The 18,277-nt window shown below is 48.3% G+C and overlaps 1 protein-coding gene across 3 annotated transcripts in view; it reads left to right on the top strand.

Moving 5' to 3' along the window:
• Positions 1-14,539, top strand: part of COL17A1 (collagen type XVII alpha 1 chain) — a 36,390-nt gene extending 21,851 nt beyond the window's left edge. For all 3 annotated transcript variants that reach the window (XM_086752239.1, XM_086752238.1, XM_086752237.1), the window contains exons 32-56: positions 35-70; positions 602-637; positions 869-949; positions 1,944-1,979; positions 2,672-2,752; positions 3,963-4,016; positions 4,135-4,176; positions 4,974-5,036; positions 5,196-5,255; positions 5,770-5,796; positions 5,884-5,925; positions 6,089-6,154; positions 6,527-6,574; positions 7,615-7,728; positions 7,985-8,122; positions 8,708-8,791; positions 9,798-9,926; positions 10,745-10,834; positions 11,340-11,453; positions 11,717-11,869; positions 12,672-13,088; positions 13,281-13,421; positions 13,969-14,031; positions 14,265-14,336; positions 14,490-14,539. In XM_086752239.1, the coding sequence (XP_086608365.1) occupies positions 35-70; positions 602-637; positions 869-949; positions 1,944-1,979; positions 2,672-2,752; positions 3,963-4,016; positions 4,135-4,176; positions 4,974-5,036; positions 5,196-5,255; positions 5,770-5,796; positions 5,884-5,925; positions 6,089-6,154; positions 6,527-6,574; positions 7,615-7,728; positions 7,985-8,122; positions 8,708-8,791; positions 9,798-9,926; positions 10,745-10,834; positions 11,340-11,453; positions 11,717-11,869; positions 12,672-13,088; positions 13,281-13,421; positions 13,969-14,031; positions 14,265-14,336; positions 14,490-14,539 (2,237 nt within the window). The remainder of the gene's footprint in view (positions 1-34; positions 71-601; positions 638-868; positions 950-1,943; positions 1,980-2,671; positions 2,753-3,962; positions 4,017-4,134; positions 4,177-4,973; positions 5,037-5,195; positions 5,256-5,769; positions 5,797-5,883; positions 5,926-6,088; positions 6,155-6,526; positions 6,575-7,614; positions 7,729-7,984; positions 8,123-8,707; positions 8,792-9,797; positions 9,927-10,744; positions 10,835-11,339; positions 11,454-11,716; positions 11,870-12,671; positions 13,089-13,280; positions 13,422-13,968; positions 14,032-14,264; positions 14,337-14,489) is intronic.
• Positions 14,540-18,277: the final 3,738 nt, after the last annotated feature.

The raw sequence follows: 18,277 nt of genomic DNA, 5'->3' as shown, positions 1-18,277 counted from the left end.
TATGATTCTAAATTGTTCATCTACCTCATAACAGGACTTCCAGGCAACCCAGGCCGACCAGGGGCTAAAGGTGAGTTTTGTTTCTTCCCTAATACTATTTTGCTCTCTAAGCACTTCGTTTTAGGGAGGATTATCTGCTGTGCTGACCAGTCCCTGAAACAACAGTGGCATCTAGTGGCTTTAGGAAGGGAGGGTTTGGGAAGCAGACCGGAGCCAAAGCCTTCTTGAGCGTACATGAAAAGCAGGGCATCTGCAGAGGCACTCAGCATGACAGTTCTCCACTGAGACAACCTTGGTAAACCTGGTTCTGCCCTGAGCGTATGAGTAGGATGCCTGGTGACTGCAATGGAAGCTATGTGGCTGCCTCAGATAAATCAAAGCCTATTGCCTAGTGCTTGGAAAGCTGATCAGAGGATCTCTCTGGGTTAGCTGAGCTCTGTTGCTTCCCTCTTGACCTTCTAGTGCTATGACTTCCCAGACAAGAGATCAAGGGCAAAGAGAATAGAAATCACATGTTTAATAAGACAATGTCTTTAAGCTAGTGACAAATCTTCCCCCAGAAAAGAAAAGAAGTTCATCTTTTGTCTCTTTCTTTTCATAGGAGAACCTGGAGCTCCAGGAAAAGTCATAAGTGCTGGTATGAAGAGATGTGAGAGTTCAAACACTTACGCTTTTGGAAGATTTTCTCTTTTTTTCGTTACGCCTTCTAAATTGATCTCAACTATGTGTCCAATCTGTGCTGGGACTCCCTGTGTAGGGAGAATACATGGGCTATAGAAGCGTGGGTCCTTAAGGATAGATTTGTTACATGTTTGCTAGACATGTATATATATGTGTATGTGTGCAAGTGTGTCCGTTTGTGTTTCAGAGGGTTCATCAACTATTGCTCTGCCAGGCCCACCAGGTCCCCCAGGCCCAGCTGGCCCCCCTGGCCCCCCAGGTGTTCCAGGTGAGAAAGCTGCTCCTCTGCTGTGTTTTTTGCAGGCAGCTCGCATTGCTGCGCATCCAGTTCTTAATTTAATGTGTGATGCTTATTGTCTCTGCCAGGCTGCCCTGTCTGGGAAGCAAGATTTCTCAGGCAGTCTAGATACTCATGGTCCTCACCCTTCCCTGCAGAAAGACCAAGATCTCAGTCTGAGTTAGGGAGACAGCAGCCTCAAGGGTGAAATGTGATACAGTCACAGCGGGGCAGGACAGAAGGGAGGGCTGAGAAGATGAAGGAACTGGGAACACTGTTGTTGTCTTTTGATCTGATGAGTACAAAGTAGTGGTAGGTAAAATCCAGCAAGTAGAATCAAACTCTTTTGCCTCTCGGGAAAGCAGGCTTGTGTCTAATTCCTCTCCCGGCACTGTTACTGAAATCAGGAAGTGCTTGTTTTCCAGTCTTAGCTTTGAACTCAAGACAACAGAAATCCTACATAAGCATCTACAAATCTTTCACACAGACACACGCACAGACTCTGGCTATGTATGAGCTTGGTCCTCAGACTCCTTTGTCCCCGGTCAGACATTGCCCTCCAGCACACTGGTGTCAGGCAGCTGAGTTCCTGAGCCCTGGTTCACATGCACTTTTATGCCTCTTGCAGCTGTAGAGCTGGAGGTAATCCTAGAGCTGGTTTGGTAGAGCTAGCTTCAATTTGCAGCAGGGAATGAAGAGGAGAGTTAGGCCTATTCCATTTCTATTGTCAGTGGCATTCTGGTTGTTTCCCGAGTCTAAGAGGCACCAAGCCCTTTGATGGCAATAAGCCTCTCGTCCAGAGCTTCATGTAATAAATGAGACATTGATGAATTCGTACCCCATAGCAATTCCATTTATTTTGTGCAGACAAATACATTATTTGATAGTCTCAGTTCTTATAAAAGACCTATTGATTCTTTCCTGCTGCTCTAAAACACAACTAGGAAAATCTAATGCAATCCATTTTTTTTTCCTTTGAAACCAGGTCCTGTTGGACCAGCTGGTCTCCCTGGACAGCAAGGTACCATTCTCCATCGGCTTTGGTTCTGCTTCTTAAGAGGACTGAATTCATTAGTTTTCCTTTGTTTCTAATTCTCTTAGGCCTTGGCACAATCTCTCTCCCTTTTGTTTGCAGATTTCTTCCTTTCAGTTCATTTTGCTGCATTATTTGGCTTAATTAATCTTGTAAAGAATTTCTATTATTTTTTCTTTCCCAGGGGAAGAAGGGGGGTGGTAAGAGCCAGTGTGATGTGGATGCCACAAATGTCTTTTTTCGTTATGTTATTTTTTCTGGAGGCTGGTATTTCTAAGGCACTTCTCAAGTGCAGTTGCCTTTCTGTGGTAGGGGACATAGCCCAACTGAATACTTCCTGCCATTGTGGAAGGTGGGAGAACAAACAGGAGCCAAATTGGGAATAATGTCACTATGAACCACTGCCAACTGGACAGACATCTATTTGGAAGGCCCTTAACAGAGCTGACTCCTAAGAACCTTTCTTAGACAGTTTTCTATGATCCTGTTAGCGCCAATTGGGCAGTAACTTCCACATTTGAATACAGTGTCCCTCAGAGCCAGGGACTGAGTTTGTGTTCCCACTTCTCATAAGCAAGTTCTGAACGTGTTGCCGAGGAGGTGAGGAGTGGGTAGAAAATGTGACCCTCTCTCAGTTAAATAATTCACTTTCTCTTTTTTTTTTTTTTCCTTGAAAAAAGGTCCACGGGGTGAGAAGGGATCCCCAGGTGAAGCTGTAATAGAAACTATCAAAACAGAAGTCTCATCGTTAACATCTCAAAGTAAGTGGGCCTGCCTTTCCACTCCTTTGCTTGGAGAGGGGCCAGAGGCCTGCTCACAGCTAACAGAAGATGCCTCTACCTCTTTCCCCTCAACATGACATAGGGCAAGTGTGTGGTGCATGTTTGGTGGTGGGACAGCAATACAGCTACTTCTTCTCCTCATCTGTGTATCCCAAAGTGCTTTCAAAAAGAGGTAGATGGGACCAGGCCCGTGTCACAAAGAGGAAAACTAAGGAATGGTGACTGCTGAACAGTCCCCAACAGCAGAGATGGTCGCGTAGCTGTGAGGTTTCAGCCTGGCCTTTTAGCCACTGTGTGTTCACACAGGAGAGTTCCCTGTCTAATACGAACACAGAGCCATCTGTAAGAGGAGAATGAGTTTGAAAAGGCATGTTAATCTAAGCAACAGGAATAAAAATCTCTTTGTGAATTAGAGGATAAATTCACGGGGGAGCAAATGCAATTTTAAGATGAAAATAAATGGAGCAGAACAGAATGGTTTAGCAGCATCCTGAGAAAAGTGTCTGCTTGCTCTCTGCAATACTAGATGTGTGGTGCAGTTACAGTCAGTATTCCTAGGATATGAGACCTCTGGAAGTGTGCAGGAGAGGCAAGGCAGAGGAAGGCAAAAAATAATAAATGGTCCTTGCCTGATCACCATCTGAGTGGGGTCCTGTAGATCCAGACCATGCTTCTGTCCCATCACTCATTGAGGAATCTTGGATCTCAGCATCACTGAACTTTGAGTTTGTGCCTCAGCTTGGAGGTGAGGATACCCCTCCAATCAAGATAAGACAGTGCAGCTACTGGTTGAACAATGGCGACATAATGTTCTCCTACCAAAACTTGCCTCTTGTTGAAATAATCTTTCCTCTTCTTGAAAGTTCTTTCCCTCCTTTTCTAGCCTTCGAGACCTTTGCTCTTTCCATCAGCAACCGTTACTCTCCAGAGAGATCTCCTCTCTGTTTCCAATATGCTGCTAGCCTGCTCAGCACTGTATTTTGCTTCATGTCCTAACCTGCGTACTGGCACCAAACACATCTCTCTTCTCCCCTCTCTGCCTCAGCTTTGGCTTAGGTCACTCAGGTCGTGTCTTAGTCCACCTTTGACTATAAGAGCTTCTAACAGCAAGATAATGACAGTGTTTCCATAGAAGCAGTACTTCCATAGCAACAGTTTTCCGTTTTTTCTGTGTGTTTCATTTGCACAGTGCTGTCAGATTTACAAGGGCGAGCAGGACCACCAGGTCCCCCTGGACCACCAGGTATGTAATATAGTACACAGTACATAAGCAAGGGGACGCTAACACACATGGCACATATCTGGGCTGTGCAGTTTGCTGAGTAAATATTCTGTAATTCTCCTGTTTCTTTCTTCCTCAGGTGAATCTGTGCAGGGACCCCCTGGTCCTCGTGGCCCTCCAGGTAAGAGCTTGTTTCTCTGAAACAAACCTGGAAAGTAAGAAGTTTTCCCAGTGCCTCTATCCTGTGCCTTGCAGTATCCCAGATGCAATCTTGGACCTGGTGGAAGTTAGTAGGGCTGACTTTACTGGAAGACAAATTTCACGTAGTGGGGTTCCTACTAACACAATTTTGCTGCAATATATAGTTTCACAGCAGCAAGATGCTGTCCAAGAGAGGAGAGGTTTGCTAGCCAGAGTAATAATTTATAAAAGCTATGCTTTTTGGGAAGACACTCAACGTTCCCAAAGGAAGTAACTGCAATCAGTTCTGTCTTTACTTCTTACTTGTCCAGCCTTAACTTCCAGCTGGGGACAAATGGAGCAGTTCTCACAATAAGGAACATATCCCCACTCCACTTCCTGTAGCACAGATTTCCCTTTCACAGACAGAAGAAGGGAGAGGCAGGAAGACACGAGACAGGAACATAACCCCATTCCTTGCTCTCTGCTCAGCAGCAAAGGGGAGCAGGTCAGGTGTGTAATGAAATGAACCTTCCCTTTCAGTGTAACGTAGGCCGGCTGGGATAGGCACTGTGTACCACAAAGAAAGGAGTTTCCCTGTCCTATGTCTGCTGTGCTGGCAAATGATAATGAAAAATAACTACAGGGATAGATGTGTGTGGAGAAAACAATGATACTAGCCTACACTTGGAAATATTTGAGCTGTGGCCATGGTTGCAGATGTAGTGGCTGACGTGCATTTACTTACATTGCTGAGGCTCATCCTTCCTGATGCCTGATTGTGTCCCTTTTGTCTAGGAGAAGGATTGCCAGGACCTCCAGGCCCACCAGGCAGACCAGGATCTTCAATGTCCACCTCAGGCAGGTTCTTCCCACTCATTCCCTCACCTGTGCCCTGGGAATATCCTGACTGTTGGGGTTCCAGAGAGCAATTCTTTGGCTAGGACCAGGTGGAGCCAGAGGAAACTTTTGTCGTGTTCTGTTGGATGTCATGAAGAAACCTTTTTGTTTTAATTACAGAAACGTTCTTCACAGGCCCACCAGGTCCACCAGGCCCACCAGGCCCGAAGGGAGACCAAGGTGGGTATATCCTGCTGCCTCACCAAGACGCTAGATGGATCTTAGCACCTCAGACTGAAAAGAAGGAAGGGAAGGCTTGGAAGCAGAAAGTCTCCTACCTTTCTGTGTCTGTAAGAAAGCTAGCACAGTGGTCACTAAATAGGATTCTTGGCTGCTGCAATAAAACAAATCAGTCTTTGTTGGAGAAATTTGTTAGCCTCCAATACTGGTGTCAAGGCAATTACTGTATTCAGATCCCAACTTTGCAAGCCTGTGAGATTCAGGAGCATTTGCTATTAAAGAGGAACAATCTTTTTGCAAAATGCAATATGGACTTGGCCAAGTCAGTGCAAGGAGGTGGCCCTGTGAAGTGTAGCTCAGCTCTCAGCTATCAGGAGAACATGGGACCTGCTCCCTCTACCCATTTCTGACTTGCAAATTGAGGGCCATAATAATATTTTGCAGAGTGGGCTGGGATGTTGTAGATCAGAACAAAGCAAATGCTAACACTGTTCCTCTGCTCCCCTGCTCACAGGTGAAAGAGGTCCACGAGGATTCACAGGTAAGGAAGTTTCCAGGAGATATCAGTGAGGTGTAGTGTAGCTTGCCTGTGTATATGACTGCTCCTCCGTTTCTGTATCCCATGCAGGAGAACCTGGTGAACCTGGCCTTCCAGCATTCTCCTCCCATGGTCAGTCTGTGCCCCCCGTCCCTCCTTTGAATTTATTGTCCCTAGGCTGAAACCAGGTGGCAAAATCCTGCTCCATTGATTCTAACTTAGTTTTAATGGAGCCAGGATTTTGTCCACGCACTTTATTTCTGTGAATCTCTGACTCTTCTTCTGCAATTGGCAGGTGACAGAGTCACCATACAGGGACCTCCAGGACTTCCAGGCCCGCCAGGCCCACCTGGACCCAAAGGTGAAGTTCAAAATCTTCTTTCTTTATTTGCTGGTGGCCTCACACAGCCAAGAGTGGTTGGGACTAAAGGATCGAGCAACCTGGTCCATTGAGAACAACAACTGTGCCCACCCCTGCCTTTTCAGGCAGAGCAGGACCATGGCAATAGAATTGCTCTGAGCACAGGGCACCTGGGTAGATCACAGAAGGCTCAGGAAAGCTGCTGTGACCTCTTCATTCTGCTCTTCCCCAACAAGCTGCTAGTTCAAGATAGTCATTACAAGGGCTGGGTAGTTGCTTAACAACATGTAGCTCAACTGTTTTACGCGACTAAGTATGCAACACGCAGTGACACTCATTACAATTATCTGTCTCCCTCATTCTGGTTTCCAGGTGATGCAGGTGTCCCAGGCGCTCCTGGCATTCCAGGGGCATCTCGAGGTGAGAGGCCAGACCATCATTGCTCTGATACTATCCTGGTGGAAACTTTGAAAAGGCTCCTTTGGGTTTTACAAGTGTGGGTGCCAAACCAACCTGATGGGATTTGTGTTCAAACTCTCTTTTTTAACAGCCTGCCTTAAATCAGACAATTTAAGAATTGTAAGTAAGTTTTCTGTTTCCAGCTTACTGGGAATCCTTTGAGCCAGAGTTTGTACTCATGGGATGTGAAAGAAAGAGATTCCAGGTTAGCTAACCTTGTTCCACAAGGGATTACGGAAGCTGCATTGAACTCTCTTGTGGAAACACTTCTGATCAGACCAAAAGTGCCTTTTGTTCAGTTTTAGTTACACTCAGGTGAATTCATGGAATTAGGCTTGCTTTCATTCTGAATAAGACCGTCTTGGTATGCAGGATATTAATGCAGTTTCACAAAAAGTGCATATGGACATGTAAGTGTCCCTCTGTGCGAACAAGTCCTCTGCTTCTCCACATTGTGTCCTAGGAATGCTACCTCATGGTGCTGGGAAGACCATTAAGACACCTTAAAGGGCATGAGATGTCACTTGACACCGTGGAGACAGGACTCACACAGGGCCCACCTATATCTTGCAATGGAGACCAGTGAGGAGGTTCTTGAGCTGGTGCTGCCCAGGCTGGCTGGATTGGGAGCAGCAGGGCAGTGAGGTTAGCCTACTGAGCTTGAGTGCTTTGTGGATCTGTATTGGTATTTCCGCTCAGCGTTGCACTCTGGTGTACACACTGGCCAGGTCTGTCAGTACGAAGCCAGAGAGGTCTCTGGACTCAGCCCTGCAGAGCTGTGTAGGCTGAAATATAAGATGCCAAATTAATGGAAGATGTTATACTGCCTGGTTGCCCATGGTCAGCCTGTGGTTAGAGATGAAGGAGGAGCCCCTCCGTAGTCCATTCCCAAAGCTCTTTCCAGACCTGTGGAAAGGGCTCAATGCAGGCACACTTTAGCATCACTTGGTCTAATGCAACCAGGCCAAAAACATTCCTTCTCCTTACAATGCTTTTTGTAGGTGGATCCAGACAAATTCAGGGACCCCCAGGACCTCCTGGGCCACCCGGTCCTCCTGGCCCAGGTGGAAGTTCATCTCAAGAGATTCAGCAGTATGTAACTGACTACCTGAAAAGTGAGTATAATGAGATTTTGCCATGGGTCAGCAGATGCATGCTCTTTTGCTCCCTGAGCCCCTTGTCACTGTCCCTTTAGAAGCAGCAGCCCTACTTCTCTGGCCTTATTTTTGTTGAATACAGTGAAGTGCTGTTGCCCACTGTGGCCTCCTTCTATCAGCCTGCTTTTTGCCGGGGGAAGAGGGTCTAGCAATTGTGCATATGGCCATTGCCTTCCCACTGGTGATATGGGCATATCTTGGGCTTCCTACCTAGGTGACAACGTAAGGCATTATTTGACTGGTGCCCAAGGCCCACCAGGCCCTCCAGGCCCACCTGGAGTTATCACCACTGTGGATGGGACGAGCTTGGATTATGCAGAGCTGGCTACCCGTGTTATGAGCTATATGACAGGTAAGCACCATGTTGGTAAGCTCTGTAGTGAGTCACGCTCTTGGCTGAACTTGTGCAACACCTAGGAGCTGAGAACCAGAGGAGAAACAAGTGTCTTTAAATAGCAGCGCCCCAAACCAGTTATTAATCTTCTGCAGTCTTGACCCAGGATTCTGCATAGCTGAGGTGGCCTCTGAGCTTTGTCCCATTTTGGTGGTTAGATTAACTAACAGTTGCTGCTGTTTAAAAAGTCTCACATTAAACAGCTGTTAGACCCTGTAACGTCCCCAGGACCCAAACAGAGGTTGTTGTATTTGGTGTATGTGGTCTCAGATATTCTGGGGCTGTCTTGTATGCTTGGGGCCCTCCTGAAGTAGATTAAATTCCCGGAGCTTTTGGAAGCAGCCTGGAACCTCAGTCAGAAGAGCACAGACTGCACCGCTGTGCAGACAACCAGGCTGTGTGAGACAGTAGCTGATTCATGGCTGGGGCCATTGGAAGCCCATTCCACCAGTTAAACTGGATTAATTCAGCTTTCCTTTGTCCATGCCTGACCCCTTTTCACCTTCTGTCTCCTCTTGACATAAAATCTTTTCATTCCCACAGGCTCTTCAGATCGCTATCAGTCATTTTCCAGTTCCGTATCAACTACATCCGTTTTGTACCAGGAACTTCTGGACATGCTGCAGAGTAAGTGACCCTGAAGGGAAACATCAGGGATGAGGGTAAAGCATGCCAGCAGCCTGGTGATCTGCCCTTCCCTTCCAGTCTTCTGCCTCCAACTGGAGTTACCAGCAGCTCCTTTGGAGGGTAAAGGCCTGTCATAGGTGCTGCTGAGTGACCCACAATGTCTCCTTCCAAGTCCTCTGGAGACAGATTTATGTGTCTTGCACTGGAGAGCTTGCATGCTTTCCAGAAGCTATACTTTCTTATCTGTTTGCTTTTCATACCCGCTGTTGTAATTCTGCAGTTTCCCACTCTCTTGCCTACCTTTCCCTCCTTGGCTCTCTAGGTGGCATCTGCATATGTCCCTCCTTTTCAGGAATTCCTCACAATTTACTCCAGTCTCTCACTAAAGATTGGGCTTCTGCTTTCCAGCTCCTCCACTCTCTTAGGGTTCCCCATTCCTTCTTGCCCACTCCGAAGCCTTGCTATGTCTTTGCTCTTAAGGTGAGGAGGATACCCAGCTCTGTTATTTTTAACACACACTGTTACTGTGGGTTGATGGATAAATCACCAGGATGTCTTTTTCCTGTGCCTGGGGGTATTGATGATGCTGGCCAACACTGCGCTCGTCCTATGTGATCTGGTGCGGAATCAATCAGATTCCACGTTCCAAACGGAAATATGGCTGCTGAAATGCTGCAGAGCTCAGCATGGTCTTTCCCCTTTACTTGAGATGTTGTCCAGGGTGTCCTGAAGAAACAGATCACAAGGAGGTCCCTTTGGCAATCCAAATTCTCATCCTCCTCAAACCCTGGGTTATAGGAGATTCCCAGCCCTGCCACAAATGTTTGTGACACCATACAGAGGACAGAGCACACTCGTAGAAGGTGGCAAGGGATGAAAGTAACTTTGCAACCATAGGTTTTATTCTCTCTGTAGTGGTGGGGGCTCAGCTCACAGGCTGGGAAGCCTTCACCGGGCATCTTTGCAGCAGCTGGACAGTCATAAAAGATTCATTTTTCATTTTCAGGAGAAGAAATTCGTCAGTATCTAATTGGACCTCGGGGCCCACCAGGACCTCCTGGACCAGGGGGAGATGGCATGTCTCTGTCACTGGATTATGATGAGCTGACCAGACGGTTTATCAGCTACTTGACAAGTAATCATCTTTATTAGTGTGCAGTTCCCTCTTCCTTTGGGAGCTGAGCAGAAAGCTCATGCTGTCAGTGAAAACTTTTCCAGTATTGACTGTGTGAATCCCTGTGTACGAGACCTCCTCACAGGGATTGAGAGAGACTTGGAAGAGAGCAAAGATACCCTGTAGCTAAGATACTGTCCACAGACTCTAGTAATGAGTTCTTGCTTTGCTAAAATCTGAGCTTAGGAACATCATTTCACCTTAGCCATCTTAGAAGTCCCATCAACACCTTCAAGTGCCTTTATAACCCTTTTCTCATTGGCTCTGTGGCCAGGATATATCTGTGCAAGACTTAATCTATGCCCACTTTGTGTCGAGGCAGCCCAGGCAACAATCTCTTAGAAGTTTAGAGTTAGTTGAGACAAATGCTGCCGAACCACAAAGGTGCAGAGTTTTGCGCCAGCGCTGCTTGCAGATAGGCAGACACAGGGGGAGCAGGACACGCATCAGCCAGTGGGTCATAGCTACGCTACGTGTCCTGGGGTGCCCGCCCGCCCCTGTGTCAGGGGTTCATGAGATGTGCAGGTGTGCAGAGTTTTTGCCAAGAATAGAGGCCTGATGCGTCCTGTCTGCAGGTGCCCTTGTATTGGCATTAACAGGGCAAGTTTTAACTCCAGTCCAGAACAAGGCTTGAGCCCTGCTGCCCAGCACAATCTGCTGATGGGAACACTCCACCCTGCAGGAGTCCTCCTGCATTGCCTGTGAACAAGCCCTGCAGCCTGTCTCCTCACACTCTAACAGCCTGGTTTGATAATGTTTGGCTCTGTTTCATTTTGCAGGTTCTGGTATGAGCATTGGGCTCCCTGGACCACCTGGGCCTCCAGGAACACCTGGTATATCTTACAGCGACCTGACAGCATACCTGCGAAGTAAGTCAACTTCTTTACTCCCCTGCCAGAGGTCCCTACACACTCCCAGGATCTTTTTCTACAGGCTTAGTCACAGAATTTCCCCTTTTGCCCATCACCACCAGTAACCCTCTAGGAGCCTCTGATGGTGCCTCTGCCTTAGTTAGCAGTGCTGCAGGCCTCCTGGGCTCTGCCAGGACCAGCACAGTGAGGTGCTCTCTTGGGGATAGGGATGGAGGAGCCTTTTGTCTTCTCCAAATTCTGCAGCAGAAAAGCATTTCTTAGGCCGCTTTTAAAAGTTTATTTAAAAAATAGGGACAACTTCTCTCTTTGGGATCTCCTGACTTCCCAATGTGATGTCTACACACAGGGAAGTGAGATGCACCAGGAAGGCTGCACCAGAAGGTGCTGGGGAGAAAAAAGCACCTTATACTTGGCTGTAGCTGGCATTTTCTGTATTGTTAGGGAAAGTTATTCAGGGTTGTGGTGGTTTGAGTGACTACTTTTCTTCCCTTGTGTCTTACAGACTCTGAATTCAGTGGTCTTGTTGGGCCCCCTGGTCCTGCAGGACCCCCAGGACCTCCAGGAATCCCTGGATCACCTGGCACTTCTCTGGAGGACGTCTCTGCTTACCTACAAAGTAAAGTACTTGTGTTAGTCACAGGTGGCAGGGAGATTCTGTTTGTAGGTGCTGGGGGGGAGTGAGAGTGAGATTTAGCTTACCAGGAGCTGTGACTGCCCACTGAAAACAAGGTCACTTTAAAAAAAAAAATAATCTCTCATCAATATCAGCTGGAAAGGGATGGAAGTTAGGATTGGAGCCTTTAAACTTTCAGGATCCCCAGAGATGTCTGATTTCCTTGTCCTCTCACTTCCAGAAAATAATTCTTCCTCTCTCTCAAGGTGTGGGATACTCCTCCCTCTCTGGAGTCCAGGGTCCACCTGGCCCTCCTGGCCCTCCAGGACCACCAGGCTTCTCAGGAACCGGCCTCCTGTCCTATGCTGACATCACCAACAGTGACGAGTTCAGGAGCGAGCTGATCCAGTACCTGAAGAGTAAGGGGACGCCATCCATCCTCCCGGCACACACCTCAGGCCATGCTTTGCCTTGTGGAGGCTGCTGGCTCTGCCACAGCTGAGGCAGTTCTGTAGGAACCTTCCCTGAATTGGGGCTGCAGCAACACCTTGTCCCTGCAGCCAGGTCAACGCAGGACTGCGCTGCACCCCATAGGCTTGTCTCCTCTCAGTCCAACTGCAAGGCAAAAGTCCGTGTTGTGAGCAGGAACAGCGCTGGGCAGTGACAGCTGACCTGTACTGAACAGCGAGTCCTTAGTATGGTCAGCTGCAGTTTTGCTGTGGGAAAAGCATTTTCCTTGGCAAACACCTGCCCACAGAGCAATGGCGGATGGCGTAGGGATTGGAGGGCAGCGCTGAGCCAGCTGTGAGGCAGCATTAGTCTGAGCTCTCATGCTGGCGAGTCATCCAGGGCAGCCTTTAAAAAACATGGGGATCCGTGCACTTGTGGGAGACTGGTCAACAGCTGTTTTGGCAGAGGTGCTGAAATTGGCCTGAGAGGAGTGCACCCTTCCGCAAAATCATTGGGCATGTTTCCAAGATTGGGCACCTAAACCTGTGGGAGAGATAGGAAGGAGGAGGGTGCCATGCCATTTCTAGAGATCAAGGTTGACATATGTTCCTGCTGCCTGAGAAATGGCACTGGATGAGGGTTACTGCCATGATTGGTGGGACAACATTTCACACTCCAGTCTTCATCCAGGTGGTAGCACAGGACCTTTGCCAAGTTTGGGTGGCCCAGGTACCCCAGTGTCCCTGAAGTCCCCCCTCTTGTATTTTGCAGGTGATGAAGTTCGAAGTTACATCTCAGGGCCACCTGGGCCCCCTGGGCCACGAGGACCACCAGGACCCAAAGGAGATAGTGGCTTGGTGGCTGGGTCTATGTCTTCATCATTCCAAGGGTTACGGGCTTCCGAGCGGTTGCATGGAGAATCTCTTAGTGCTGAGGGATCCCTTGGGGGATCACTGGGCACAGGCAGCTCATATAGCAGCTCTGTGAGCAGCAGGTCATCTTACAGTGCCTCGATGGGCAGCGATGGCTCTTATGGTGCCTCCATGGGCAGTGATGGGTCTTTCGATGGGTTGCTGACAGAGGAGGAATCACACAGATCAGCAGGTTCAAGCAGATCCTACAGCAACTCCTTCGCTGGATCCCTGGATTACAACGAGCTGGCACTCCGTGTGTCAGAGAGCCTCCAGAGTGAGTGGAATGCCTGCTTGTCCTGACCCTCCCTGTCCCAGCCCACGACTCCTAACCCCATATGCCTGATGTCACGCTGCTCACCTCCCTCAGCCTTCCTGCTGCCTACAGCTGTCCCTTACACCTTCCTGCCTCAGCGTCCAACCACAGTTTTCCCAGAGCTCCTTTCAAATGACATCTTTAATTCCTCAGGCCAAGGTATTCTCCAGGACCTGATGTCTTACACTGCACAGGGACCCGCGGGTCCCCCAGGCCCTCCTGGTCCCCCTGGCATCAGCAGGGTCTTTGCAGCCTATGGCAATGTCACCGAGGACCTCATGGCCTTCTTTAGAAGTAAGTGATGTATTGACTTGCTGTTTCTGGCTTATGATATGAGAGCTTTCCAGGATACAGTCAAGCTACAAAGCTGGAGGCAGATAGTCTTTTCTTTCCCTTTCTCCCTTGCTGGGGAGGTGCAGTCTCATAATTAAGAAGGACATCATGTTTTCCCACTACTTGCAGGAAACTCATCCCAAGCCCTGAAGGCCATTGTGCTTCAACCCCCTGTGGCCTATTTTACCATGGCTGGGCTAGCACGTGTAGAGCAATAAGAGCCAGCTGCTTGCTCTCTTCTCAAATTCCACTCCCTGAGCATGGGCCAGCTCCAGCCCTGGTGACAGCCAGGACACCCAGAGACGGTGGCAGAGCAGTGCTGGTGGAATGCAATCACAGTCTGCCCCTGGGCTTTTGTTGGGACCAAAACCATTTTGGAAGAACCTGCTCTCAGTCAGTCTAATCCCATCTAACCTAGAGAGACGTCCTTCCAGTGTAAGTTAACAGAGAGCCCTTTGCAAGTGCTTGGTCCCCGCTAATACATCCTCTCCTTCATTTCCCTCTCTAGCGTATGGTACCATCCAGGGGCCACCTGGTGAAAAGGGGGAGAGAGGTTATCCTGGACCCAAGGGTAAGACTTGCCATCTTTTCCCTCTCAAACCCTGAAACACCCAGGGGGCAGCACTGTGTCCACAGAGATAGTCGGCATTGGGCTGCTCGAGGTCACAGCTTCCCCACAGTGGAGGTGGCACCTTCAGGATCTCAGCCCAAGCATCATCCTAACTTGGTCTTCCTTACCCTGGCCCATCCCTGTTTGTGGGCCAGTCATGCTCAAGGGCAAACTTGGTCTTCTCATTCCTTCAGGTGACCCTGGGCCGATGGGCCCGCCAGGACGCCACGGGCAGAGGGGACCAAAAGGAGAGAAAGGAGAGAAAGGTATGGTCATATGACATCCCTAGAAGAGCAGGGTTTGCATGTCAGGGAGTGGAGGCGCCACCCACCCAGCCACATTTTTTTTGGCTCTTTTGTCTTTTTTTTTCCCCACATTAACTTTTCAAATAACCCTCCTTTTGACTTTCTTGTTCCCAGGTGAACAAATGTATGTTGGCAGAAGAAAAAGAAGAAATGTTGGGGTTTAAGGAAAAAGCCAGCTCAGTTCTGCACAGGGCAGCGTTCCCAGCAGCCCAGAGAGAATTAACCTGAATCTTCACTGCCTTAATGCTAAAATGTCCCTGCTGATCAGCTAATCACTTAGACGCGATAGTTCAGCGTCGCTGCTGAGATTTAAATGGCTCCTTTCCATGTCCAGCATGGCCCTAATGTGGGTGTTTGCTCCAGTTGCTGATGTTTGGCTTAGCTCCTCAAAGTTCCCAGGCTTGTTTGTCTTCAGGCTGACAGGGCTTCCTTTCTCACCCAGTCCAAGCTTCTGGTATTCCTCCCGGCTGTTAAAACTTGTGTTCTTAAAAACTAGCCAACAAAAGGAAAAAAGAACACAATCCCTCCCCCACCAAACATATGATTTTTTCAGAGCTCAGCTTCAGCTCACAGGACAAAAGGCCCTGTAAGAAACCCTGGGACTAAGCTTGTTCACTGCACTGGGATTTCCTTTCTGCATGCTCTGCTGTGCCAGCCCGACGGCGGAGGAACTGCTGGAGGAGGCGCTGGTGGTGCTGAGTGGGGCTGTGGCTTGGGAGGGGGTCTCTGGGAAGGGGCACACTGCGCAGAGGTCCCCCAAACAGCGATCCAGGTGAGACGCTGAGCCTAGCCCCGCCAAAGCCCGGCAGCTGCAGCGTTGCAGCTGATGCAGGGAGAACCGGCTGGGCTCCACCTTCCCCACCCAGCTGCGTGGCAGTGCCGATGTCTGCCCCACAGGCCCCACTGTGGAGCTTTCAGACCCTGGCTCAGCACCCACTAGCACCCTGGCCCTGACTTGTTTTGGAAAGCGAAGCCCTCCCAGCTTGGCAGTTTTGTGGTGCTCTGTGTCCATTAACCCCGTTCCTGAGCCCTGCTCCTTGGCCAAACTGAGGCACTGGGGCAGCGATGGGGTACAGCGCACGCAGGGACTCTGCAGGGAGCCTGGGTCGGCACGTGCTTTGCCTGTTTGTAGCAGCACAGCGAGACATGACATGCACAGGGACCGAACCAAAGCACTTTTAAACGTAATTTGTTGATAATTTTAAAAATATTTTTGTATTTTTTTCTGGGTTTTTTTTTAACATTTGGGGAAAAAGAATTTTTAAATGTAAACAGCCCGATTAAAGTGTGTTTTTCACCCCAAGGTTGCCTGGCCAGTGTTACTTTGAGTGGTCAGTCCCAGCGTCGCTGTGACCACGGGCGGACACTCCTTGTGGTTTTGATGGCTGACGGTGGCTGGCTGCCCCTCGCACAGGGCCTGGTCACCACGCGTGTGACACCACGTCAGCTTTATGGTGTTCCTGGGGCTACGTGCGCACACATGCACACACACTCTGAAGTTTACTTTAGCTCTTAGCTTTAAAATAATAAAAAAAAAACTTTTAGTTTTTAGTTTTTTAGCTACTTTGGTTTCAGATACTGGACAAAGCTGGTCAGTGCCTCATTTTTATAGCAAAAATCTTGCTTGAATTGCTTGTCTTCAGTCCAGCTTTAAATACTCGTCATCTGTTTTTATTTTGAGTGTTAGCAATGATGTCAAGTTTTGGTGTTCTTCCTGTACCAGTGCTCAGGAGAGTTTGGAGCAAAGGCCTGTAGGAACCAGGTCAGCTTTCAGAGCACAGCACCTTGCGGTGTTTGCCAATAAAGCCTGCGTCCCTCTGGGTGACTCATCCTGCCCCGCCACGTGGGTATGCCAAGATGAGACATTTCCTTTTAATTCTCTTAAAAACAACAACAACAAAACGCAAGTGTTGTCATGTTTAAGCACAGCAGCTGTGCTTGCGTGTCTGAAGCCATCCCTGAACTACTCAGCACCGCGTGATGCGCTCGCAGGTTGTGCTGCGGGGCAGGGTGAGGCAGCTGAGGGGCCTGAGGCACCGCAGTAATCCAGCCCCCGGCACCTGACCCACGGCTCGGGGCTCTGCTGCCGAACAGCAGCGGCTCGTTCCTTCGCCCCTACCCAGGTGGGAAGGGTTGCTGTCACAAGGCAAGGACACGTGGACTGGGGGGCAGAAACTGGAGCTCCTACAACCCCAAGTTGAATTCCCACTGACAGGGCAGGGCAGTCACTGACAACAGCGTCCTTTTAGATTTGTGTTAAATCCGCACTCCGGCCCCGGGCTATTCCACTCAGGGAGCCACACATTGCACAATGTTAAGTACTTTTTACACTCAGTTATTTTAGAAATTCTAAATCATTCCATTCACTCACAGATTAGTTGTATTTCATGTGACTTTTCCATGAACAAAACAGAGGTCATCTCAGCAAACTGTGATTTTATTGTATTTACAGCAGAATTATTACAATATTCTACAGAAAGCCATGAAATCAAATTATTTTTAGAAACAAGACCAAAAAAACCCCCACAACTGTTGTATGGCTGCTACTGCAAGTTCACTTCCATGAGCTGCACATACAGAGACCCTTAGCCAATTATTCATCCATCTCATGATTTTTGGTTGCTTTCTGTAAGGCAAAAATAACTTGGTTTGCAGTTAACACAAAACATTCAGCAAAGACAACAGGGATGCCTCAGCTGTGCGTGCTTGATCTCAGACCACCTTGCTTGGCTTTCTTACAGAAACCAGGGGTACGACAGTTCAACATCACAGATCTCAGTCCATGTCCCCAGTTTCTGTTCTTTCCACCATTCTAGGATTGGTGATCAGTAAGAAAGAGGCTTTACCACCTAGCTTGGTAATTGTGGATGAGATTTTGGAAAATTAGAGCATCTTTAGGCTCGGAGACTCCCTCTGACTTTCAGGACAGTGGAAGCACACGAGCCCTTCCTTACTCATGAGCTGGTTTTGAGCACGTTCTTATCTAAGGGGTCGTCTTCTTTCTCTGGCACCACTGACTGCCCTCATGCCAGAAGCACAGAGGTAGCTTCAGAAATGAAGTATGAGGATTGAGGTGAGAGAAAGGGGATGGAGAAAAACTCAAAGCTCTGCAAGAAACACAGAGAAAAGTTTCTTTTGTCTTCTCCTTCCCTTTATCTGTTCTTATCTTTCGTAAGACTAAGAAACACGACAGGGCATCCTGGCTGGCCTGTGAAAGAGGAAGGTTCATTCTGACCCCATTTTGTATCCGCTGTGAAGCTGACAGTACAAGTCAGGGAATGGGAAATATGCGTGGACACATCAACGCACAGAAGTTTGAGACCCAGAAGTAACTGTGAAATAAAATGACCGGATTGCAAATGCTAACAAAAAAGCAGAAAGTGATAGTGACCATCCTCAAGACTCCTCCCTGCCGAAAGGCCATACAGCCACTGTCCTCAAGAACTTGCCCCACTTCCCAATGCAGGTTAACCAAAAAGCAGTGTCAGTGGAAGCAGCTAGCACTGAGCTTATTTGCACATAAGTCTGTTCCCTGGTTTTCAGCAAAGATGAGCATTTCTGAGGTCCTAGGAGCTGCAGCTACACAGCAGCTCTGAAAACAGGCTACCTAAAAGGGGATTTAAGTGCCTGAATGTAAATCTTTCTTGCAAGACAGATACCGTTTCAGGTGGAGAATCAACTTAAGTTTCCTATGTGATACTGCTGTCATAAAAGACATCGTGGTGTGATGAAAGTAATTACATTGCTGCTTTGCTTGGCTCTTGGTTAAGGTGCTAAGTTTCCTATTTATTAAGAAAAAAACCTCAGTAGCATGGAGTTATAATAAAGAAAGTCCTCTAGGATAGAAAAATAATTTTTAAACCATGTGATTGATTACATATTGAATACCCATGAATGTAGTT

This window comes from Chlamydotis macqueenii, chromosome 7 (assembly GCF_036417535.1).
Source record: "Chlamydotis macqueenii isolate bChlMac1 chromosome 7, bChlMac1.mat, whole genome shotgun sequence".
Lineage (NCBI taxonomy): Eukaryota > Metazoa > Chordata > Aves > Otidiformes > Otididae > Chlamydotis > Chlamydotis macqueenii.
Note: the sequence above shows the minus strand (reverse complement) of the source record. Positions and strands in the feature narration are given on the sequence as shown.